Genomic DNA, 25,992 nt, shown 5'->3' with positions numbered 1-25,992 from the left:
AAAACGTGTTGATAATATTCTACAATGTATGCTGATAAAATTTCATTACAATACACTTAGACATCAAAAGATATTTAAAAAATCCACAAATTTTTGGATAACCCCTCGTAGTTCATTTTTTGTTCCTATACAAATGAACTTTGTGATAATGGAGTAGTGTCTATTACATTTTGTGGTCAATGTTATATTTCAGCATGTCAAATTCAATTAAAAGACAATGTGCAGATGTATTTATCTAATGATTCAAAGATTTTTAAAGTTTTTGCTTTACAAATAAAAGAAACACAATGACACCCAACCCATCCCGCTCAGCAAGACCAAGTTTGACCCCAAAGCTATATTTTGAACACTCTTGGTAAAGGTTTGCTACATATTGTTCAAAACAAGTATCTTAGCTCTAGTCCACATAGACCCATGGACCAATTGTGAACCCAGGGTTATAATTTGAACAATCTTCATAAAGATTCACTAGAAAATGTTTCATGCCATAAAAATTATGAAGTCATTAGGTCAATGCAATTTCATTTTAATGGCCAGTTTTATGTTTTGTAATTACAGGTGTAGACAAATAAATCTCACACCCCAAATTGACAAATCACAGATTTTTGTCTGAAGAGAAGCCTCCATTCATTGAGCAATAATTTCTTTCAAAAAGGTAAAAGAAAAGAAGCTTTTAATAAACAAGCACAAACATACCATCTATTTACGAAGTCTATAAATTCCTCAGAAAACTTTCCTTCTGGTAGAGTAGGTGGTGGCTATAAACAAAACAATGTAAATGCAGTCATTTCATGTAAATGTAAATGCAGTCATTTCATGTAAATGTAAAGGCAATCATGTAAATGCAGTCATTTCATGTAAATGTAAAGGCAATCATGTAAATAGCTAGTAAAATACAGTATTTCCATGTACACACAGCCTTTTCATGTAAAAATAGCAATTTAATGCCAATGCAGTGTATTTAATTTAACAATCATTACATTTAGCAAACTAAATGCTTAACATTCTTGTATGTACTATACATATTTCATTTACAGGCAGTTCAGTACTTTAGTAATAAAACGACTGTGGAAAAAAATAATTCAATAATAATTCTTTGCAACATAGTATGTGCTTTAGTGCATATACTTTAAAATTTACAATATGGTATTTTAATTTGTAAAAAGTTCAAATTCAATACTCTAAAAGGTTAGGCCATTAAAAACAATTTAGAATAAGCAAAAAAGCATAAAGTACAGATATTTTAGCCAACATTAAAGAAATCTCTTCCCAAAATAAGCAAGTCTGAAATTTTTGTTCAAAAGAACAAGTAACAAGTTGCCCCGACATATTCTCCAGCTAACTGGCTAACATGCACATTTCCTTCCTATTTATACATTTCCTACATACCATAAACAATATAAGCATATCATTTACTATAAACTTAAGCTTGCATTGCTCAAATTTCAAATTATATTTACCAATCTTTAATGAATAACATAAACAAACAGCATGAAATTTCAACAAGTTGAATTGGTTAATAAGACCATAAAAATAAGACCAAAAATCTAAGACCAAAAAAGTAAGCAGCACATCAGCATGCATGAACAAAAGCCTCTTGTCTTACGAATCTGATTTAAAAACCTTTAGTTCATTCCTAAATTACAGTTCAACCCCTGCAGAGCAGTCCCTTTATAAAGCAATAACCTCTAACAGATAGAATCTTCCTGAACTAAGATGTCAGATTTCATTTACCCTCTCCTAGAGCAACACCTCAAACCACCAACCAAAATCTGTGTGTCTCTAAGGGTGTTGCTCTGAAGAAGTTGTACTGTATTACCAAAGAGAGTTCAGTTGTCATAAAATTGCTAAAAATACAATTCTAGCTACTCCTTTTTTAAATTTTTGAAAAAAATTTGGTGTAAAAATGTTTTGCAAAATAAAAACTCTTGTAAAAGCCTGGATTGACAACACTTAAAGCACAACACTGAGAATTTGGTAATAAGAGAAAAACGAAGCAACAACATTAAGTTTCGCTTGAGGTATGTTAAGGAGACAACATTCTTTTTCTTTTTTTTTTGTCCGTATTATTTTCCAATTATTTTTTTTTTTGCTTTGTTTAATTGAAACATTCTTGGTTAAAAATATTTAGGACCAATTATTCTATTTACACATTAAGCAGAACTCAGTAACTAACACTTTCCCTTTTCAATGAGTTACATCACTTGACACTTACATCTTTTGTTTATACAATTTGAACCCAAGTTTTCCAAAAACAAACAACAACAAATGGTTAAATCAAATTAACTGAAATGCTTTAAGCATTGCTAAAAGCTTGACAATTTGAGCCAGATTCTATATAAGTTATCTCCTATGGTTTTCAGTGTTTTGGTACCTGCAAGTTTATACCAGAGTATGGCTTCATTTCTCAAATCATTTATACACAATTGTAATACAATAATATGTTTAAAAATCCGGTGTATTGGTCCTAGAAAAATAATCTTAAAATATCAAATTTCAAGCCCACCAATATAAGAAAATTTATAAACAGTACAATGTCATTTTATTTGTAAAATTTCTTTAACTTGAGATAAACTATCCTTACAACTTTTAAATCATCTAGAATTCAATTTCAACTTAAGTAAACTAATAAGGTATCGGCTATCAGAGGAGAATAATCTGCTATGTTTTTTGGTTGTTTTTTTTCAAACTAAAAGCAAGTTTTTACAATTCATAGCTCTGCTTCATTGTTAGCATTAATAATAAATGCTTAACTGATATTTTTATGCTTTGCTCTTACATAGAACACAATGTTACCATGGTGAAGCTAACATTAACATGTCAGGAGGTTGTTTAAATTTGAAAGCATTTACTGCTGGGAAAATTTCACTTCAAACGGTAAATTTGCTCAAAAGGAAATGGAGGAAAAGAGTGAACAATTTTTCACCTATTCAAAAAGGCAAACTTAGAGTAAAACAAGAGGGCCATGATGGCCCTGAGGTCGCTCACCTGTATATAGGCCCCTGGAGCAGGGCCAGTTTAAACCCCGGGGCTTTTATTTGAACAAACTTGGAAGACTCCCATTAGAAGATGTTTCTTGATGTTAAGTTTTTACTACACACATATAATGACAATGACCTCTGCCCTCTCCCACCCCTAACACCACCCCCCCCCCCCCCCGGCATGGCCAATTTTTACCCAAGGGCTTTTATTTGAACAAACTTGGTAGACACCCATAAGAAGATGTTTCATGCAAAACATTTAAGCTCTAGCTCATTGGGTTTTTTAAAAGAAAATTTTTTAAGTTTTTACTATACACATATAGTTAAAAACAATGACACCCCTGGGGCATGGCCAAATTTGATCCCAGGGAATTTATTTGAACAAACTTTGTAGACACTTACCAGAAGATGTTTCATGCTTAATATCTAAACTCTAGCTATTTGGGTTTTTTCAAAGAAGATTTTTAAGTTTTTGCTATACACATATAAGGAAAATCAATGACCCCCTGGGGCGGGCCCAATTTTGACCACAGGGCTTTTATTTGAACAAACTTGGTAGACATCCATTAGAACATGTTTCATGCTAAATATCTTAGCTCTAGCTCTTTGGGTTCTTTAAAAGAAGATATTTTAAGTTTTTACTATATGCATATAGGGAAAATCAATGACCGCCTTGGGCCGGGCCAATTTTGACCCCAGGGCTTTTATTTGAACAAACTTGGTAGACACTCACTAGAAGATGTTTCATGTCAAATATCTAAGCTCTAGCTCTTTCGGTTTTTTAAAAGAAGATATTTAAAGTTTTTTCTTTCGGTTGCCATGGCAACCAGAGTTCTGCATGGAATTAAATTCTTTGAACAATTTTTAAACGTGACCACCAAAGGAACATTCCTGTGAAGTTTGGATGAAATTGGCTTAGTGGTTTATTAGGAGTTGTCATTTAAAGTAAAAGTTTACGGACGACGGACGACGGATGGACGACGGACGAAAAGCGATCACAAAAGCTCACCCTGTCACTTTGTAACAGGTGAGCTAAAAATGAGAAAATATATTCTAAGTTCTTCACAAAATCTAAATTTCTCCAATAAAATTATGGGAAATAAATATATACCAACTGAAAATATTGAGAGAAAAAATCAATTTCTAATTGCAAATAAATACAAAACCTTTTTCCGTAAAACAGTTAAAATTTAAACAAGAGGGCCATGATGGCCCTGAGGTCGCTCACCTGTATATAGGCCGCCCCAACCCCCAGGGCTTTTATTTGCACAAACTTGGTAGACACCCATAAGAAAATGTTTCATGCTAAACATCTAAGCTCTAGCTCATTGGGCTATTTAAGAGAAGATTTTTTTAAAGTTTTTACTATACACATATAGTTAAAAACAATGACACGCCTGGGGCAGGGCCAGTTATGACCCCAGGGTTTTTATTTGAACAAACTTTGTAGACACTTACTAGAATATGTTTCATGCTTAATATCTAAACTCTAGCTATTTGGGTTTTTTCAAAGAAGATTTTAAGTTTTTGCTATACACATATAAGGAAAATCAATGACCCCGGGGCAGGGCCAATTTTGACCCCAGGTCTTTTATTTGAACAAACTTTGTAGACACTCACTAAAAGATGTTTCATGCTTAATATCTTAACTCTAGCTATTTGGGTTTTTTCAAAAAAGATTTTTTAAGTTTTTGCTATACACATATAAGGAAAATCAATGACCCCCGGGGCGGGGCAATTTTGACCCCAGGGCTTTTATTTGAACAAACTTGGTAGACACCTATTAGAACATGTTTGATGCTAAATATCTTAACCATAGCTCTTTGAGTTCTTTAAAAGAAGATTTTTAAGTTTTTACTATATGCATATATAGGGAAAAATCAATGACCCCCTCGGGCGGGGTCAATTTTGACCCCAGGGCTTTTATTTGAACAAACTTGGTAGACACTTATTAGAACATGTTTCATGCTAAATATCTTAGCGCTAACTCTTTTGGTTCTTTAAAAGAAGATTTTTTAAGTTTTTACTATATGCATATAAGGAAAATCAATGACCCCCTGGGGCGGGGCCAATTTTGACCCCAGGGCTTTTCTTTGAACAAACTTGATAGACACCTATTAGAACATGTTTGATGCTCAATATCTTAGCCATAGCTCTTTGAGTTCTTTAAAAGAAGATTTTTTAAGTTTTCACTATATGCATATAGGGAAAATCAATGACCCCCTGGGGCGGGGCCAATTTTGACCCCAGGGCTTTTATTTGAACAAACTTGGTAGACACTCACTAGAAGATGTTTCATGCCAAATATCTAAGCTCTAGCTCTTATGGTTTTTTAAAAGAAGATATTTAAAGTTTTTTCTTTCGGTTGCCATGGCAACCAGAGTTCTGCATGGAATTAAATTCTTTGAACAATTTTTAAAGGTGACCACCAAAGGAACATTCCTGTGAAGTTTGGATGAAATTGGCCTTGTGGTTTATGAGGAGATGTCATTTAAAGTAAAAGTTTACGGACGACGGACGACGGACGGACGACGGACGCCGGACGAAAAGCGATCACAAAAGCTCACCCTGTCACTTTGTGACAGGTGAGCTAAAAATTGGACAGGCCATTCCAGATAAATTGTGGAATATTTGTGTACCTGACTTGGAAAAAAGGTGTGGGATTTTGTCAACATACCAGCACAATAGCACAAAATTTTATGTCACTTTCTCATAATTTTTTACAAGTTTTATTTTTTTTCCACCTACAAAATGTATACAAAAACTAGACTATGCATTGCAAAACTATTGTAAAAAAACATGAATAGCTGATGCAAAATCAAGATACCAAAAAATAATGCAACTTATTGAAAATTGAGAATTCCAAAGTAATGTACTGCAAATTTACAAATATTACAGTGTATGACAACTTATTGCACAGTGTGAGGACAGCATAGCAGCATCTAGCAAATTGTCGGTCCAGATTTCAGGCATGTTGGTCTAGATTTAAGTCAACGCGGAGGAAATTCAAGACAAGTAATATACAGCTTAAATAAAAGCATGGCTGCATAATGCAAAACTTGGGAATATTACAGCAACCTTGCGATAAACTCAGGAAAAATTAAAGGAAGGTTTTGCAAAATCATTACAAACATATTGCAAAATGCAGAACTATTACAAAAACTTATTGTCAAAATAAAAATGCAGGACTATTACAGAAACTTATTGTCAAAACAATGCTATTGATACCAAACTGTGGGAAAATCATGGCAGGCATTTTATTTAAAACTGAGGTAAAAATAAAAGCAACATACATTAAAATCAGGAAATTTCAAGGCAACTTATCGCAAAATTGTGGGAAAAAACAAGGCTTCTTACACCAAACTATGGGGAAAGTCAAGGCAACTCATTGCATTGCAAATATGGAGACTTCAAGGCAATTATTGATATACTGGGAAACAAGAAAACTTAAAGCTTAGGTCTTCACTAATATTTGATTTGCAAGTCAATCCAAATCAAGGTTTTCAAGATGATACTTTATACGATAAAGAGGCTATATAATATGCATTATGCTTCAAACTCTAAACATAAAAGCAATGCATTCCAAAAATGCTGCTAACTGGAATAATAGTTATATCATAGATGAATACTGAATGTACCTTAACCTTCTAATTCATCCTTTTTTCATATTTTTCAATCATATTTTTTTTCTTTTTCAGACTTGCTTATTTTTATATGAACAAGGATTGTTTATCTTTATTTCAAATTGTTTTTAAATATTAAAACCACAAACCCATGCAAAATGTTATGTTTTATATGAGATAAGTATAACTGTTAGTGTGTAAAAACTTGATGATGATCATGAAAATGACTGTTATGATGACGATAAAGCCTAGCAGGTTTCAGGGGTACGAGACTGAAATAACACACCAATCACTTCAAATATACAGCTTATGCAACAAGCAAAAAACTCTACAGCCTTCTAATTTTTATCAAGATTTCAAAACTTTTTCGCCAAAATGTAATGTTTTTGGTCTGTTTTTGAATTATTTGTTTTAGTAATGTAAGCAATACGTCATTAATAAGGTAATAAAAACCAACAGTTTTACTTTTTTAGTTTTTTTTTTCTCTCACGTAACATACCTCGTTTACAATGAAATCTAAAAGCTCAAAAATTGCCATTGGGCGTGGCCCGTCTGAGCCAGGGCCCGGTGCACATGGAGTTGGAAAGTTATAACTATGCCTTTTGGTTCCTAAAATAAAAGCAAAAAAAACAAATTTGCAACAAAACCAATTATTTCATGACAATACAGCATCTCATACCAGAGCAAGAAAGGTTTGGAAAAAAAGTTTATATGGGGCACCTCCCTTTATAAAGCCATGTAATGCAGGCAACTCAAGCATCTGCTCACACTGATCTGGGATGGCAAGTCAAGTCTCTGAATGACACTGATGTAATTTTAGGTATGGATAGCATAATACACATTTTGTCATTTCGCATTATTTTAATGAATAAAAAGCCATTCTCTTATATGTATACAGTTCATGCTGCAAATATACTTCTGTATAAGAAATCTGTATTACCTCCCTTTAATTAAGAAAAAATAAACATAAAGAAATACAAAAAATAGATATTTTAACCATGCAAATAAAACATAAATAAAATGTTAAACAAAAGTGATTCTTCCAATGTTTCAAAACATGACCATGCAAGTTTTTTAACATCCATAAATTTCCTTTAAACACTCATTCATTTATCATGATCAACCCTTACATTTTATGCATTGGACTTTCCCTATTTTGCACTCTGAACAGTTCATGTCACAAAATTACCATTTAACAAACTATTGTATACAGTCTGATTAGACAGCACATTATGTACAGGCAGAAAATCCCCTATACTTTAGGCATAGGTCAATTATTATTTCTGCTGGCATAAGTCAATTATCATTTCCACTAGCATGGGTCTTTTATTATCGTCTCCAGCATAGGTTTGTTATTGTTGTATCTAGCCAGGGTCTGTTATTGTCGCCTTTAGCAAAGGTCAATTCTTATTGTGACTAGTCTAGGTCTGTTATTATCGCCTTTAGCAAAGGTCAATTCTTATTGTGACTAGTCTAAGTCTGTTATTATCGCCTTTAGCAAAGGTCAATTCTTATTGTGACTAGTCTAGGTCTGTTATTATTGCCTTAAGCAAAGGTCAATTCTTATTGTGACTAGTCTAAGTCTGTTATTATTGCCTTTAGCAAAGGTCAATTCTTATTGTGACTAGTCTAGGTCTGTTATTATTGCCTTTAGCAAAGGTCAATTCTTATTGTGACTAGTCTAAGTCTGTTATTATTGCAGCTAGAAAGGTCAATTCTTATTGTGACTAGTCTAAGTCTGTTATTATTGCCTTTAGCAAAGGTCAATTCTTATTGTGACTAGTCTAGGTCTGTTATTATCGCCTTTAGCAAAGGTCAATTCTTATTGTGACTAGTCTAGGTCTGTTATTATTGCCTTTAGCAAAGGTCAATTCTTATTGTGACTAGTCTAAGTCTGTTATTATTGCCTTTAGCAAAGGTCAATTCTTATTGTGACTAGTCTAGGTCTGTTATTATTGCAGCTAGCAAAGGTCTGTATTTAGTATAGCTGCTAGCATGTCTCTTATTATAACCAATAGCACACTTGTACCCAGAGGTCTGTTATTATCTAGCATAAATCAATTATCATTTCCTCTATTACAGGTCTGTTATTATTGCAGCTTGCATAAGTCTGTTATAACCTACAATAGCATAGGTCTTATATAATGACTGTTAGCAAAGGTCTGTTATTATGATCGCTTGCATAGTTGTTTCTAGCATAGATCTGTCATTATCACTGCAAGCTTAGTCTGTTCTTTATACAGATACTATAGGTCTGTTGTCAATGCTGCTAGCATGGGTCAATTATTATTGCCATCAGCATAGGTCTATTATCATGACTGACAGCATGCTAGCACAAGTCTGTCCTTCTTGCACCTAGCAAAGGTCTGCTATAATGGCCACTTACATAGGTCAAATATTATGACAATTAGCATATGTTTGTTATTATCACTGCTAGCAGTAGTGTGTCATTATCCGCACTAGCGAAGGTCAGACAATATCACTGCTAGCATAGGTCTATTACTGTTGCATGTAGCATAAGTTTGTCATTATCACCCCAAGTTAAGTTTTTATTATCACAGCTAGCATAGATAAATTATTATGACTGCCAGCAAAGTCTGTCCTTATAAATGCTAGCATAGGTATATTTACTATCACAGCTAAAATAGGTCTGTCATTATTGATGCTAGCATTTAAAATGTTAAAACCTAAAAAAAAATTTTTACTTTTATTCAATTAGATCTTCATTAAATCCTGCATTAGGTTAATTAGGTTAAGGGTTTACTTGAATAAGATCTTATTATGCTGTATAATTATACATGTGTACCAGTTTCTCTTCACTCAATGCATCTTTATGATTATATCAAATCACTGCTTAAACTTTTCTTACACCTGAAAAGGATTTCTTGTGATAAAGTAAAATATATGCTTGCTTAAAAAAGAACTCATCACTTTTTCACATGGTGATTTTTTCAAGTTTTCAGCATGAGAATGTAATTTGAACAAACATTTTACATCTTAAAATTCATTTTTGTATCAATGAAAATTAATGAACATTTTTGTTTCTATTAAATTTTGTTCTTTTTCTTATAGAGTTTTATTAGAGATGACAGCAAGCAAATGTTGATGGTATATACTAAGACTTGCCCTGGAGGAGCTAAATTTTACAATATAAATCTTAATAAATTAGAACAAATCTATTACACACAATTATCTGTGAAGAACCGTAAGATTATCCATTTAATATTTTAGCTCTGTCACATATTTGTTAAACACTGGTGAAATTACTCAACATCCATTTCTGTGAAGCTGTAAAGCATAAAGTACCATCTTTCTGTAATGCATTGGTAGATAGCATGTACAAAGACAGATTAAGTTAGATACAAGGCTTCCTTTTTCTGTTACCATGACAACAATCTTTATAAAACATAAAATATATAAACAATAGAAAAAGTTACCCTCCTAACATAAATATCACCTTCGCTAGAGAAATCATTTTGCTTTAATGTTCTATTCATTCAATTAAAAACAATATCATCCAAGTCTTTCTTCTTCTTTTATTTCAGAAGAAAAATTTCAAAAATTTTGGCAGTATTACTTGTATTTGTAAACAAGAAAAAGAACTGTACACTAAACTTGTACAAAAAAATGACAAACTATACCCTGATGTAGACTGTAGAATATTTGAAATATGAGATATTTGTAAAAGTTTTAGGAACGTGAAATTTTACATTTAAGTTACATGAAATTTAACATTTAAATAAAAATGAAATTATAAAAGTAAACCTTCATACAACTGACATCAACTATATCATAACAAAACTGTTTGAAGAAACTTCTTTATCAAATGAATTTCTTACTGTGTTTTCTAATTAATATAATGCTTGCTGATGTAAGATAAAAATAATAATTATCATTTTTTAATTAAGCTTTGTAAAACTATAATGTAATGATGATCAATTCATGCTTAATGACAATACAGTCTAACTTGCCCATGCGACCACGTGTATTAAGCGACTTTTGTCTTAAACGACCACTTTAAATTCCCCCCGATCATTTTCTCTCTATATGTTTAATGTATTAAGCGACTTTTGCTCAACGCGACCATTGACCGCTAATTAGTCACCTAATTGACATCAATCTTTTCATTAAACGACCACTTTTACCTGTCAAGTAATTGTGTTTTTAGAGAATGCCACCTCGTTATGTCACAAGTGTCAGCAATCAAAACACAACAATAAACGTGTGAAAAACTCTATTTCCCATACCGTTTTAGCTTATGCAAATGAAGTTAAGTATACGCGTGACGTGTATTATCCAATAATATCGGATAAACAATGCAACGCTCCGCCCATACTGAGATGGTGTATACGCTTCGCTTGTTGACATTTAGACTGCATTGAATTGACCTTGATCAGCCATTAAATTAATCGTAACAAATAGATGTGATTTGTTTATTTCAAATGAAAAAATGCACAACAGAGAACATCTTCACTAATAGGGTTTTCGTGTTGGAGACAAGGAAAAACAACGGAGAAGTTAAAAAATTCTGGAAAAAATGTCAAACATGTACGTAATGGATCAAAACTGTTTTGTCAATAAATATCGGAACGTTATTTTTACATTTGCATCCGTTTAGATTATCGGACCGTACTTATTATTCAACATTTATATAAAAATGAAGTTGAAAAACAATCCCATCGAATATCATGCTGACTGTCTTAAGAGACCGTTTCATTAAGCGACCATTTTTGGTGTTTCCCTTGCCTGGTCGCTTAATACACGTTTGACTGTATTATCATTATATTAAATTATTTTTTTTAATTAATTATATTAAAATGATTTCTCCAGCAATTCACCTTGAAAAAAAAAAGAACTGAAGGGAGGTAATACAATGAAAAAAGTTTAGGTTGTGTTGAAAGAGTTACACAACCTGTCCATGATGACTTTACCTCATTAACTATATATTCTAAGAGTTCAAATATGGCCATTGGTAGTGGGCCATCTCCAAATATCACCTGGTAGTCACCCAAACAACCTGAAATCAACTCTTAACTAGTTAGTCAATTTGTTAATAAATTCAAGAATAATATGTGTTTCACTCCTCTTCAAAGATCGCAGTGTCCAACAAGCAGGTCACTTTCCTGTAAATGGCTGGGAAATTGTACATGAATTTTTACAATAATCATCGCATTTTTAGATATTTAATAAGAATGCAACATCTTAACGATAAAATAAAATTTGTCAAAGTTTTATGGAACATCAAGAACCATAACTCAAATAATCTTTGCAATGAAAAATATTGGAACTTTAAGAGCAATATAAACTCTCAATCTTATTCATTCTTTGGCTTCTTTTTCTCCTATTAATTGAGTCGGGGAAAGTTGTTGCCAGTGGCACATAACTGTTATGATAGCCGGCTATGTTCAGGAGAAAAACCAGGTGACCCCTAGAAGTCAAATGATATATCAATAATACACAAGCCTGGTCATTATAGTCCATTTACTAATCATACTGAAAGAAATAGTCTAACAGGTATTTCTAACACTTTAGACTTGAAAGAAATACCTTCAAACATTTTGTTTTTTAATAACTTCAAACTGCTACACAAACTGGTTACCATGAATATTGTGAATGCCTCATAAACTGACAAAATGTGAATCTTTTATTATATCAGTAAATCTGGCAGAAAGAGTGTATACTGTACTAAAAACTGTACTCTGTACTTAAGAGAAAAAAAGACAATTTTTTTTAGAAATATCAGAGACATGAGTGGATTCTCTTCCAGCTCCTGTGGCTGCTTTGTCACAGCTTACAAACATAGCCATACAACCAGGTAAAATTTTCTTGACCTCACTAACTTCTAATCCTACCTTAAAACTAAAGATCCATGCCAAGGGCCTATAATTATACTTATGATCTAAGATATTGTAAAGGCATGAAGAACTTACTATAAACAGCAAGTGTGATTATTGGAAGATGTACTTGCAACTTTGTTCCCCAGAATTTTTGTCCTTTGGGAAACAAAACTTTGTCTTCTTCTCTTTTAAGTCATAGACTGCTTTTTATGTGAACATTCCTAGCTTTACAGAAAGACTTGCTACCATAGTTCATTATATATGCACAGATAGTGCAAACAGTTAGTTTTTTATAGAATTACTAATCAAAAAGAAATTAATCCAAAACATTATCAATAATTGATATGTAAGTGCCCAAACAATTATTCAAACTTCTTGTGTAAAAATAGAACCACAACATTCAAATGACAGGTCATTTTAATATAAATCTAATATCAGTATGATACAAGCTATGTTGTGGTTGTTAACATTGTTATTTATAAAACCAAAAAAAAAATCAATGAATCAGTCCAGTTTAGTTTAGCATTTATTTTAATTTTATTGCGTAGGAAACTATAAGCTACTGCTTATAGAAACACTTTTGAACCCTTCCTAGAACTAACCAGTACTAAGCAATAAGTGTATAATTTCTTGCTTAAGGGAACAACGACTTGCCTGTAAGTGGTTCAAATATAAGCAATCGGAAATTCTTAGATTCATAGTCCAACAAGTTCACCGCTTGCCTAAGTCGCCACTATCATTAATGTCAATATGCAAGTATTACCTTTTAATGTTTTTCCTGTACGTGCTGCCTCTAGGTGTTCTTCCATCACATTCTCACCAAACAAACCATCCATATCTTTAGGATCAGGTGGGGGTATAGGGTAACGCCCTATTGCCATTTCTACAAGAGAAAGCCCTACACTCCAGATATCAGACTGAACTGTGTAATGGGTACCCTGTAATCTCTCAGGCTGAAAACAATAGGATAAAAGTTTATAAAAAAACTGCTTAATCCTTCCACCAATAGTTGTCAATAAGAGGCGGGCGTAGACCAGAATGCCTGTCTCAAATGCACACTGGACCACCTTAAAGCTAAGAAAACAGTCTTTGCTGAATGTGATAAAACTAAAAATGACTGCCCAAATTTAATATGCAGAAAGTCTCAGAAAACTTTTAATGACAACCCTGTTAACCTTTACTTTTACAAGACAGAAAATTGTCTGTAATAATTTAAAAGTAAAAAGCTAAACATGACTTAAAAACAGAAAGAACTTCTTTTTTTAAAAATATATTCACCCAATTCCAAGTATAAATTAAGATTTCTGACATAAGGCAAATTTAGCCCCATCATAACCCTTTTTTCTCTTCAAAAATCTTACACTAATCAGAAATGTGTGAAAAAAAGTCCAGATATCCAAACAAACTTCATAGCTTGAATTTGAACATAAAAACATCCTAATATGATATAATTGTAATAAAAACTCTATGAAGTAACAAGCTCATGCCCCTTTATTTTAAAGTGATGGACAGACAAATATACTGGTAAAATACTGATACTATTTAGTACAATATATGGTGACTTGCAGATTTCACTGGTGAATGGAGACCCATGTACACATTTTTACACGTAACAGGTATCAGCATATAGCAACTGCAATTTTCTTACATTAACTTCAGAATTTAAAATACTTACAGGTTATTTAAGTTGATCCCATTGTAATGAAGGTTACTGTATTGATTGACAACATATTCAGCTATGGTAAGTCCATCTTTGACTTTGTACAATGAGTGTACAATGAGTGTACAATGAGTGTACACTGAGTGGAAATAACTTTCTAAATCATTTGTAGTACAAAATGTGCCATATTATTATACTTACCGACATATAAGATCTTGTTCCAACAAATGAATTTGCCATTGAATCAATTAACTGTCCACTCACACCAAAGTCACAGATCTTTATTTCACCCCGTGAATTCACTAGGATATTTGATGGTTTTACATCTAGTAAAAAATAAAACAAACATAATACTCTTGCATTATTAAATTGAAAATGTACAAAGACAGCTTATTGGATATACATTATTGCCATGTGATATCAAAATATTGTGACCATTATTATGGCACTTTTTAAACTATTTTGATGGAAAAACACCAATCTTACAAAATTTAGACATAACAATGGACCTTTCAGAATCACCACTTTGAAGGGGGAGAATATGTAATTGGTGAATGAAATGATGAATATAATTTCAAAGAAGTGAAGGACATATTGCCATCTAAATGCAGTAATAGGTTAACTCCTATTAAATAATATAAGTTGTTATGCCATTACTGCACTATTGTGACAAAATGAAGATATAAATAAATGAACCACAAAACAATTTCTATCTTGTTTCAAGCAATTTTATTTGAATTAATGTTTCAATAGTTTATTAGTAAAACAGAGTACACATAAATTTATCTGTAGATGTTTGGACTACATGCATACCCTGTAGACTGAAATTCACTTGCTACTTATCTGTTGAGCAATGTTTTTAGTCAAGTTACAAATTCTATTTTCAAGCTTTCAACTTTTCTCTATTATTTTTCAGATCTTTGCCTAAATATTCCCAAATGTGGTTCGGTAAATATTACTAGTACAAGAACAAACATATTTCTTACCTCTATGCATAATTGAATGTTTTTCTCTAAGGTATATCAATCCTTTAAGAACCTGGAAAAAAATCAACAAATATACCAGTTAACAACAGCCAATGTACAGGTGTGACCGCCCTTCACTATTTCTTATTTCCATTTAGGCAAACATATCACTGAAAATCATTTTAGGGGTTCGAAAGGAAACATTTTTTTAAATGACTTTTTTATGAATAAATTTTCATCAAGTATAAATCAAATTTGTCAAAATTCAACAGCCTTAACAGTAAGTCATTTTATGGTAAAAATCAAACTTGAATAATTCAGTTGGTGTCACAGAGGTATATTTTTACACTTGTACATATAAGATTCAAGAATTTAGTGTTATATCAATATTAAAGTAACATAAAGTAATAGTATCATTATAACTAGTAAGTATAAAAAAAATCTTAAAGGGAAAAACAAGGTTAGAATAAAAACTTGATTTCAGAAAACGAATACTATAAATAATAAATCTGCAAATTTTCTGCCGCCAAATAATAATATTAAACGAATGATAACGAAATTTAAATCGCTAAATCGCCGATTTCTACAAATCAGTAGGCGCGGCCATGTTTGTGTATTGGCCGTATAAAAACAGGTGCGCGTGATGTCATTTCCCCACATCTTTAGATTTATGATAAATCGTAGCGAAACATTTACATATTAATAAAGTATTGACCAGACAATTTAATTTTCACAGGAGGTGTAGAGGCGATTTTTTTATTGTTCAAAATACGTAACAATATAAAAAAAAAAAATAATAAAAAAATAAAGAAACAAATAAAAAATCAACGTCTACCGGTCGCACCACTTCAGGCCAGTGATGCCCGTTACTCCAAACAATGCTATGTTCATTAAAGTCTCATCTTAATGTAATTAATAAATACACATGTTATTATTTAACAAAGTTTCACAATCAAATAATGCAATTAAATAAACAAACGCACCAACGAATAATTGGCTGTTAATTATTGAACGGCGATAATTATCATTATTATTAAAATCCTACTAAAACGTGTTCTAAATAGTACATGTAATTAAATGTTTGCAGTTTGATTCTGACTTTCAAATGAAAAGGTGTGAACATATGTTAGTAGTGATGTACACATTTCAAAAATATAAGCAACTCTTTCGAAAAGTAAATTGTTTACATGTCTGTCAACGTATGATGCTTAGTGGTATTTATTTACATCGTAATCGTAGCCTAATATTAACTGCATGCAAAACATTTTTATTGGCTGCTCAAAAATCTCATTTGCATAATATATTCACACAATTGCTGGTTCTTACAACTTATGACTAATACTGTGTATTATCCATTTTTATTGTTCCTAATTTGCACTAAATGTTCCTGTCACACTGTGTACTAACGGTTTTTATTGCTCCTTGTATGCCTCTGTGCCGACAGAACTTTTGATCATGCACAATGTTGCCCTGATTGGTTAATCACCCTTCAGTTGTCAAATATTCTAATGACGAAATAGACATATTTTTTTACGCTTCATCAGTGAACTGAATGACCTTAGGGTAGTCAAGTTATACTGTAAATTACAGCATTTCATACAATAGCAACACATTTTTCAGTTACCAATAATCATTTTGAATATTAAGTAGATTTATGTTTTTTGTTTTATTGGATTAAATTTACGGTAGTAGAAATGCGTATCTGTGTGGTAAGTAGATAACGTGGAAAAAAGCTATAGGGAACTGGATAAACCCGAGAATATGCGTAATAATAGGGGAATTATGCCCAATGGGCAACCTGTTGCTGTTGGTACCAGTTTTGACTGGGTGCCTAATTAACCGAACGGACAGTTTTGTTTTCATACGATATTAGTCTAGCTGCCGATTTTCCTGCGTCATTTTATTTTTAACGTCAATGTCGGAAAATCGCGTCCTCAGGAAATATCTGCATATTGGATTTAGTTGATATTTACCGCTGAGAAAAAGATACATGACCGGCGATGTACCCTATTCAGACAGCTTGTCTAGCGAAAATTAAGTACCAAATAAAAGGATATATCGTCAATTTGAAGAAAGTTCTCAAAGTACCCAAATTAAATTGATGGTTTATCTTTGAAAACTAAGCAGTCATTGCTTAAATCATGTGGTGGGATCATCAGCAAGCTTGAAAAATCGGACAAAATTAATGATAATTGTATCATAGTTTGGAGACCTTTCTGTTGAAAATGTGTCAGGGTTAAATCGTATACATATACATGCACAGTGCGTTAACTGGAGTGCGGGTATTAGTTACCCGCACTCCAGAGCATGCCCATTGATTGGCTCATTTTTGCTGGGGTTTACATATTGTACAGCAGAGAAAGGGAAAGCGACAGAAATGTCATATTCAGATGTTCGTTCATTGGTTCATTTTTGCCGGGGTTTCATATTGTGACAACAGGGAACGTGCTTTTATGTTTGACTATGATACAAAAGAGAAAGAACACCAAAACACTCGGCAATCTGATTAATACTCGGGGGCTACGCCCCCTCGTACAAATCAGATAGCCTCGTGTTTCGGTGCTCTTTCTATTACTTAATGCCGCGGCGTCTTCAATTAATTAATTAAAGCAATTCAGTTCCATATGATGTTTTCATAAATAATAAATAATGTACGCAATAAGATTAATTAAGTTCTTCGTCAAGATATATTTCAGTTGTACCAGCGTGTACACCTTTACCGGAAGTGGGTATAACACGTCACAATCTCGGTCTCGTCTGTCTCGCGAGAATGACAGAACGCCAAAATGGCGGCGCCCATGAACTTATTTCTCAAGTAAAAAATAGTGTCTTAAAATGCGAATTTCTCACTTAAAGGGTTGATGTCAACAAAAAAACTGTCATGGTACCTCTTTTTTAATGATGAATATTTATATTAGACAGACATCAACCCATCCATTCCTATTCCTTTAAATTCTGACTGAGGAAATACTTCTTCCTGATAAGCCAAGTATTTTATGTGCCACTGTAACCTTCATCTAATTGCTTCAAAATCGATAGAAGGTAAGCTTCTAGTCAAGACCAACCTTCACACCAAATCCTAGGACTGCAGGCCAAGCATGCTCTAGTTATTGGTCAGACAAGCTTTCATTGGCCGAAACAACATTGATTTTAACATACTGACATAAAATACTTTATAAATATTTTTTATATTAATTTTATAACAAATCACCGCCTAATACATCATTCTTCTGGCAGTAAGCCAACTAGTAACTATTTTCAGATATGATTTGAACATTTTTTATTCTACTTTTCGAAAAATCATGTGACTTACATAGTTTTTATTGTTTATAAAGATTTTTGACAGGTTAATGGCCTTGTATTAACGGTTGTTTGGAAATATAACCCAAGTCGTTTATATACAGTCATATAACCTGTCAGAAATATTTGCAACAAATTTATGACACAGCAAGCATCTTCTTTTAGAGAAAAAAGTGAGATTTCTTGATAAATTCACAACTGCTGTGTGTATAAAACTATATAAACATCATGATTATGCAATGAAAAGGGGCGTTACAAACATGCAGTATTAATGGATACTTGATACATGAAATTTTGTTTTAAGTTAATCCTGATAAAGAGTCTATAGATCCGAAACCAGTATAATGGTATATCTTTATTACAGTTATGCCCATTCTCTGTATTGGTGTGTAGTGCCTTTTTTTCTATTCTTTTATACTTACAGAAGATGTTAATTTTCCTAGAATTGGTTCTGGTATTCTGCCTGCCTTTTTTAATATCAAATCTAATGACCCTCCATCCTGTAACAAAACACAATTATACAATACCTATTTATAGTGAAGTTTCTTAAATCAAACAGGATTCATTTTTAAAACTACCAATAACATAAAATGTTCTTAGTTTTATTTGCTTGATATTATAATAAGTCATAGCCAGCATTTATTTTTTTTATGAAATTAAAGGTACATGATTGTACATACTAGCTCAAAATCCACATCATGGATATGAATGTACAAATGCAAAGGCATACACAAAAGATATTCCAACAGGGCCGACAAATCTGATTTATATTTGTCTGTTTTAATCTAAAGCATTTCTTAACTTGTCTGTATGATATATAGTAAATTCTGTAAAATTTCCACTTGTCCGTACAGGCTGTGGGAAATAAAGGGCAATGGGGACAATTGGCTTTGCCACCCCTGCCAAAAATATATCAAATTGACCAGCTAATAAAGATGATTATTTCATACAAAACAAGCAAATTCGTTGAATTTATATCCCCTGCCGAGTACTGGTTATTACTAACACAACAACTGAAGACATAAGGCTTTATTTATATATTTATCATGGCATAAACAGTAATATTCTTTGACATAAACAGAGCCATAACTCTGTGTTAAATAGTAATATCTGGAAATACCAATGAGATGTATGCATACTGCATAACTAATCAAGGGCCATAAATCTGAGTTATAACTGTCTGACTGGAACAAGGCGACTATATGCACATCTCCTCTTCGTATCCTGAATTCCAGCCAGTAGTTACAGAGAAGTAGCACGGAAACGATTATTGCTCTGGTTGTATACTGCATAAGATATCAAGGGCCATGACTCTAAGTTAAAATGTCTGACCCGAACAAGGCGACTATGCCCATCTCCTCTTGGTATTGAAGGTTCCAATAAAGTTTCATTGAATTCCAGCCAGTAGTTGCAGAGAAGTACCGCAGAAACGAATATTTTTCTATATGCATACTGCATAACTAATCAAGGGCCATAACTCTGAGTTAAAATGTCTGACCCCAACAAGGCAATGATATGCGCATCTTCTCTTGGTATTGAAGGTTCCCATAAAGTTTTGTTGAATTCCAGCCAGTAGTTGCAGAGAAGTAGCGCGGAAACGATTTTTGCTCTATATGCATACTGCATAACTAATCAAGAGCCATAACTCTGAGTTAAAGTGTCTGACCCGAACAAGGTGACGATATGCGCATCTCCTCTTGGTATTGAAGGTTCCCATAAAGTTTTGTTGAATTCCAGCCAGTAGTTGCAGAGAAGTAGCGCGGAAACGATTTTTACTCTATATGCATACTGCATAACTAATCAAGGGCCATAACTCTGAGTTAAAGTGTCGGACCGGAACAAGCTGACGATATGCGCATCTCCTCTTGATATTGATGATTCCCATAAAGTTTCGTTGAATTCCAGCCAGTAGTTGCAGAGAACTAGTCTTGAAACGAAATTCGGACGGACGGACAACGCCAAAACTATATCCCCCTCCCGATTCCATCGGCGGGGGATAATTAATTACCTACTACCTAATTTAATATACATACCATATATTCCATACAGATGCTAATTTCACCATCACTATAGAAAGCCCCATAGAAACCAACAATATATGGAGAGTTACATTCATGTAGTACTTTTAATTCTCGTATAATCTGGTTACGAATAGCTGGTTTTATTTCTAAATGTATCAACTGAAATACAATACAAAAAATAATTATTAGTCTTAATATATAGCATTAAGGCTAATTAAAACATATATGCATACACAACTAGAATACTTAACATGCTGAGTAACCTTTGCCACCAGTATAGAGCAAGGTCAGTTTGCATATCTATGCAGTAGGCCATCTTACTTCAAACATTCATCTTGATGCCCCCCCTCCACCCCAAACCCCAAAAAAAGAGAAAAGATATGGGAAGTTAGCCAGGATGTTCACTAGCCATGTAATCCTGAGGGTCATTTTGACCAGATACAAAGCAAATCCCCATGATTTTAACAAAAATTGACCCTCCAGTTAAAATCCTGTGGGTCAAATCAGGTCTTTTTGAAATTTGAAGGGTCAAAGTGTCATTTCAAGGGTCAAACGGACACCCTGTTAGCATTTCCATTTAAGAAAATCAGCAGGTTACGGATTCTAAATTTACAATATAGATTTAAAATTTTGCCAACAAATTACCTTTCTTGCCATAATAAGGCCTGTTGGAAGGTGACGAACCTTCATTACAACACCACCATTTCCTGCTCCAAGTTCTCCTATCTTATCAAAGACATCTACTGTAAGTTCACCAACTTTCTGTTTCTGTGTTAAGAAAGCTTCCAATCTCTGTCGCTGTTGATCGTCTATATCTAGTTCTTTTAACTTTTGTGTCAGGGATTCTATATTTGGATTTGGTTTACTGAAACAGATACAAATTACAATGTACTTATAGTAAACATGTACATTAAAATAAAACTGAAAATTAATCTTAATTGTGCTTGTATTTTACAGGCAGTATATCAAGAGTTATTCTGTCATGCCTAGATAGATCATATTTATTTGGTTATTAGTTGACAGCCATGAAAGTAACTGAAGTATGTTGGGGGAGATCGGTCATGGAGGAAACATTATGCGAGAAACTTTTATGGGGGAGCATAGTCTGACTACCATGTACTTTTATGTTTTATTGGTATGATCATAAAGTTTGGGCGGGTTGGACTCTTCCTATGAAATCTGATTGAGACACTTTTTACCCCCTCCCCCCCCCCATATTTTGGTTTTATATTTTAGGTGAAAATATGTAGACTAGTGAATGGTGAATAAAACTGTTTTGACATATTTTTTTTTATGTTTGTAATGAAGACCTTATAACATAGATATATTGTCATTTTCCCAAAAAAGGCTCTGACACAAAAATTCTATTTGGTGTTGAAATATTTACTCAAAAATTATAAGTGGTGTGCCGTTAATTGTCTTTCTGATGTTAGGGAGTAAAGTGCCTGGGAGTTGAAGCATCTTGTTCCCATTGCATGTATCATATATAAATATATATCTGTGGATAAAGAGTCAACTCGGCTCTATACCAACTCAGCCCACTTGTAAAAACAAGAGGGCCATGATGGCCCTGAGGTCGCTCACCTGTATATAGCCCCCCCCCCCCGGGCCAATTTTTACCCAAGGGCTTTTATTTGTTTATTTGAACAGACTTGGTAAACACCCATAAGAAGATGTTTCATGCTAAACATCTAAGTTCTAGCTCATTGGGTTTTTTAAAAGAAGATTTTTTAAGTTTTTACTATACACATATTGTTAAAAACAATGACACCCCTGGGGCAGGGCCAGTTTTGACCCCCCGGCTTTTATTTGAACAAACTTTGTAGAAATTTACTAAAAGATGTTTCATGCTTAATATCTAAACTCTAGCTATATGGGTTTTTTCAAAGAAGATTTTTAAGTTTTTGCTTTACACAAAAAAGGAAAATCAATGACCCCCGGGGCAGGGCCAATTTTGACCCCCGGGCTTTTATTTGAACAAACTTTGTAGACACTGATTAGAAGATGTTTCATGCTTAATATCTAAACTCTAGCTATATGGGTTTCTTCAAAAAAGATTTTTAAGTTTTTGCCATACACATATAATGAATCAATGACCCCCGGGGCGGGGCCAATTTTGACCCCAGGGCTTTTATTTGAACAAATTTGGTAGACACCCATTAGAACATGCTTCATGCTAAATATCTTAGCTCTAGCTCTTTGGGTTCTTTAAAAGAAGTTTTTTTAAAGTTTTTACTATATGCATATAGGGAAAATCAATGACCCCCTGGGGCGGGGCCAATTTTGACCCCAGGGCTTTTATTTGAACAAACTTGGTAGACACTCACTAGAAGATGTTTAATGCCAAATATCTTAGCTCTAGCTCTTTGGGTTCTTTAAAAGAAGATTTTTTAAGTTTTTACTATATGCATATAGGGAAAATCAATAACCCCCTGGGGCGGGGTCAATTTTGACCCCAGGACTTTTATTTGAACAAACTTGGTAGATACTCACTAGAAGATGTTTCATGCCAAATATCTAAGCGCTAGCTCTTAGGGTTGTTTAAAAGAAGATATTTAAAGATTTTTCTTTCGGTTGCCATGGCAACCAGAGTTCTGCATGGAATTAAATTCTTTGAACAATTTTTAAAGGTGACCACCAAAGGAACATTCCTGTGAAGTTTGGATGAAATTGGCTCAGTGGTTTATGAGGAGATGTCATTTAAAGCAAAAGTTTACGGACGGATGACGGCCGGACGCCGGACGAAAAGCGATCACAAAAGCTCACCCTGTCACTTTGCGACAGGTGAGCTAAAAACATATTAAACATATTAACTTTTTTCTGATTACTTGCATGCTATCAAGGCACCTTTTTTTAAATGAATAAAAAGAGATATCTGGTATATCATTATATAATTTTACATTGTACTTCTGCAGAATAAAAGTATATTTAGAAGAAATTTGTTATGTTTATTCGTTAAAAATTAATATAATACAAATGTGTTTCTTTTGATGCTTTTTGTTTGTAAAGTAATCTATAATAAAAATATGAAATAAAAATATGTTCACTTATTATCATAAGCTTCTAATTTAGTAATTAGTTGTAGGTGGATATTAATCAAATTTGAATGATCCCCTCTATCTAGTCAACAATATATTGATGTGCCAAAGCTAGATTGCGAGATATTTTCGTTCTGGGTAGGAATCTCGCTTTTAGAGGCCAGATGTTGCCCTGAAACAAAATAGCACAATATCTCTTCATGCAATATAATTAGTTCAACTAGCATTAATCATAATTATCATCTGATTAATTGGTACCCTTAACACACATGGTAATTGTTTGGTTATAAAAGCGGGTGATGATAATTTATAAAAAACATTAATTATTTGGTTCCCACAATAAACAAACCATTATATTAATAATTTGAAAAGTAGGCCGAGCTGACCCCTGCCGAGCTGACTCGAGGGCCGAGCTGAACCTGATTCTATCTGCGGAGGGCTATATGTATAGGTTAGAGTGCATATTGGGTGTTCTTTGTAAATAAGATTAAGAAAGCTAAAAAGGAGCGGAGCTTGCGAAGCGACTGTAGCTTTCTTATTTACGAAGAACATCCAATATGCACTCTAACCGGCTTAGTGCTCCGCCAACTTGCGTTTTATAATATAAAACGTCCAGTTTATATAAATCTGTTCTATTAAGATTTGTAACCTGAAAATTTGAAAAATCCTTGTCGGTGATTGGCTTAAAAAAATGGCGAGCACTAACCCAGATTAGACTGCAGGGTCTAAACAAGGAGTATATATAGTAGACTCATTTTGTATATAAAATATTGACAGAGATTAACATGATAAACAGTGTCTATTCCAGGAGATGATTTGCTCAGTGGAGTTTCTTTAATTTTCTAAAGTTTACATAAATTAACAAACTGAAACATAATCAGATAGTGAAACACAATTTCAGCCTTTCTGACAATATTTTATACCATAATAATTATTACACTGGAATTAATCTGTGTCATTTGAAATACTAACTTCTCCTTCAATAACAAATGAAACTAAAAAAAATAACAGGAAACAAAATTATTTTTTTGTATTTTTTTAGGTTAAAATAAATGTATGTAAAACACGCACTCGCCGCCGTCTGATTCTCCATCTCCTGTCTGTGTGGGCAGACGAAGATTAAATTTGTTCTTACTCATAGGCATTTTTTATCTTTGCATGTAAATTATACACATTTTTAAAGAAAATATAGCATCGATTTCTTTCCTCTCGCTCTAATTGGCAATTTAGGAAAATTAACGGATGTGACGTCACTATTTTCGTTTGACAGTTTTAAAAACGGAAAGTTTATATTTTGTCGAAATGATATTTTTAACCGAAAAGTCTTTTGACTTACGTAGGCCAATTTAATTTTATGTAAATTGTATCATAGTTATGTATAGTAAAATAAACATTCGCTAAATGAGCACTAGCCTTGATATGGAATTGAAACGGAATGTATAATCACGACTGGGAAATATCGTATACTTAAACACATTATATCTATTCAATATGAATAGATACGACCAGTTAAGTTCCGTTGATTAGCTAGGTTACATCTACATGCTTAACAATCAATTCTGATTATGACTAGCAGGCGCGTTGTCAGGGAATTGTTAATAAAAGAAACAATTTATATGCAAATTTAAAAAGTTAAAAGAATAAAAGTTCTACAAGACTATATATTAATTTAAAAGACATAGCTATATATAGTGTGCGATTAAGAATTTATAGAATGGGTCAAGGCTCTCAGTAAAGATGTTTAAACTGGGGCTAGACTGAATTAACAGTCAGAGGAAGGCTATTCCAAAGACGTATGCTCCTAGGAAAGAAAGAATTTTGATGATATTATGTCCCCGAGTAGGGTATCAGGTAGTTCAGATTTCTTGTTTGATTAAGGTGTTGGTGGTCAACAAAAACAATATGTTGTTTTGGATTTTATACAAGTAGGTTACAGCACTGATGTTTCGACGCTGTTCAAGGGTTTGCCAGTTAAGATCATTTATCATTTTTGAGACACTACTTGTATAGTCATTGTCAATAAAAATATATCTAGCAGCTGATGTTTGGACTCGCTCTATCTTATAAATTAAGTACTTCTGCCAAGGATGCCAAACTATGGAGCAATATTCAACTTGAGGTCTAACATAGGTCTTATATGCAGTTTCCTTTATCTTTTTATTTGGGGTTTTAACATTTCTTCTAATGAATCTAAGGGAGATATTTGCTTTAGATGTAATATTGTTTATATGTTTGGTCCATGAAAGGTCTTGACTAATAGTGACTCCTAAGTATTTTGCTTCTTGAGTTGAGTTTAGTTGGATGTTAAGGAGGGTATACGGAAATATTACGGGGTTTCTTTTTCTTGTTATCCTGAGAACTTCACATTTATCAGGGTTGAACTCCATGGACCAGTCTTTTTCCCATATTTCTAAAGCATGAAGGTCATCTTGGAGGGTTTGGGCATCTTGTTTAGATCTGATGGTAAGGTAGACAACCGTATCATCTGCAAAGATTCTAACCTTACCTTTGACACTATCCGGGAGGTTACAATTATTACTGTAGGAAAATTTGAGATGCTACGAAGA

The 25,992-nt window shown here is 33.1% G+C and overlaps 1 protein-coding gene across 3 annotated transcripts in view; it reads right to left on the bottom strand.

Moving 5' to 3' along the window:
- The window catches only part of LOC132724823 (dual specificity mitogen-activated protein kinase kinase 1-like), a 30,673-nt gene extending 5,995 nt beyond the window's left edge, over positions 1-24,678 (bottom strand). The window contains exons 1-10 of one of the 3 annotated variants that reach the window (XR_009624963.1): positions 24,497-24,678; positions 21,033-21,252; positions 20,400-20,546; positions 18,789-18,866; positions 15,088-15,139; positions 14,303-14,427; positions 13,205-13,394; positions 11,536-11,621; positions 7,104-7,213; positions 697-758 (exon numbers count right to left, since the gene is read on the bottom strand). Coding sequence is in view for 2 of the 3 variants with exons in the window: in XM_060709774.1 (XP_060565757.1) it covers positions 697-758; positions 7,104-7,213; positions 13,205-13,394; positions 14,303-14,427; positions 15,088-15,139; positions 18,789-18,866; positions 20,400-20,546; positions 21,033-21,252; positions 24,497-24,570 (1,058 nt within the window). In the remaining variant the exon portion in view is untranslated. The remainder of the gene's footprint in view (positions 1-696; positions 759-7,103; positions 7,214-11,535; positions 11,622-13,204; positions 13,395-14,302; positions 14,428-15,087; positions 15,140-18,788; positions 18,867-20,399; positions 20,547-21,032; positions 21,253-24,496) is intronic. The other 2 variants (XM_060709775.1, XM_060709774.1) reach the window with 2 other exon arrangements.
- Between the last annotated feature and the right edge of the window lie 1,314 nt (positions 24,679-25,992).

This window comes from Ruditapes philippinarum, unplaced genomic scaffold, assembly GCF_026571515.1.
Source record: "Ruditapes philippinarum isolate M1 unplaced genomic scaffold, ASM2657151v2 ctg4375_1_1_1_1, whole genome shotgun sequence".
Classification (NCBI taxonomy): Eukaryota; Metazoa; Mollusca; class Bivalvia; order Venerida; family Veneridae; genus Ruditapes; species Ruditapes philippinarum.
Note: the sequence above shows the minus strand (reverse complement) of the source record. Positions and strands in the feature narration are given on the sequence as shown.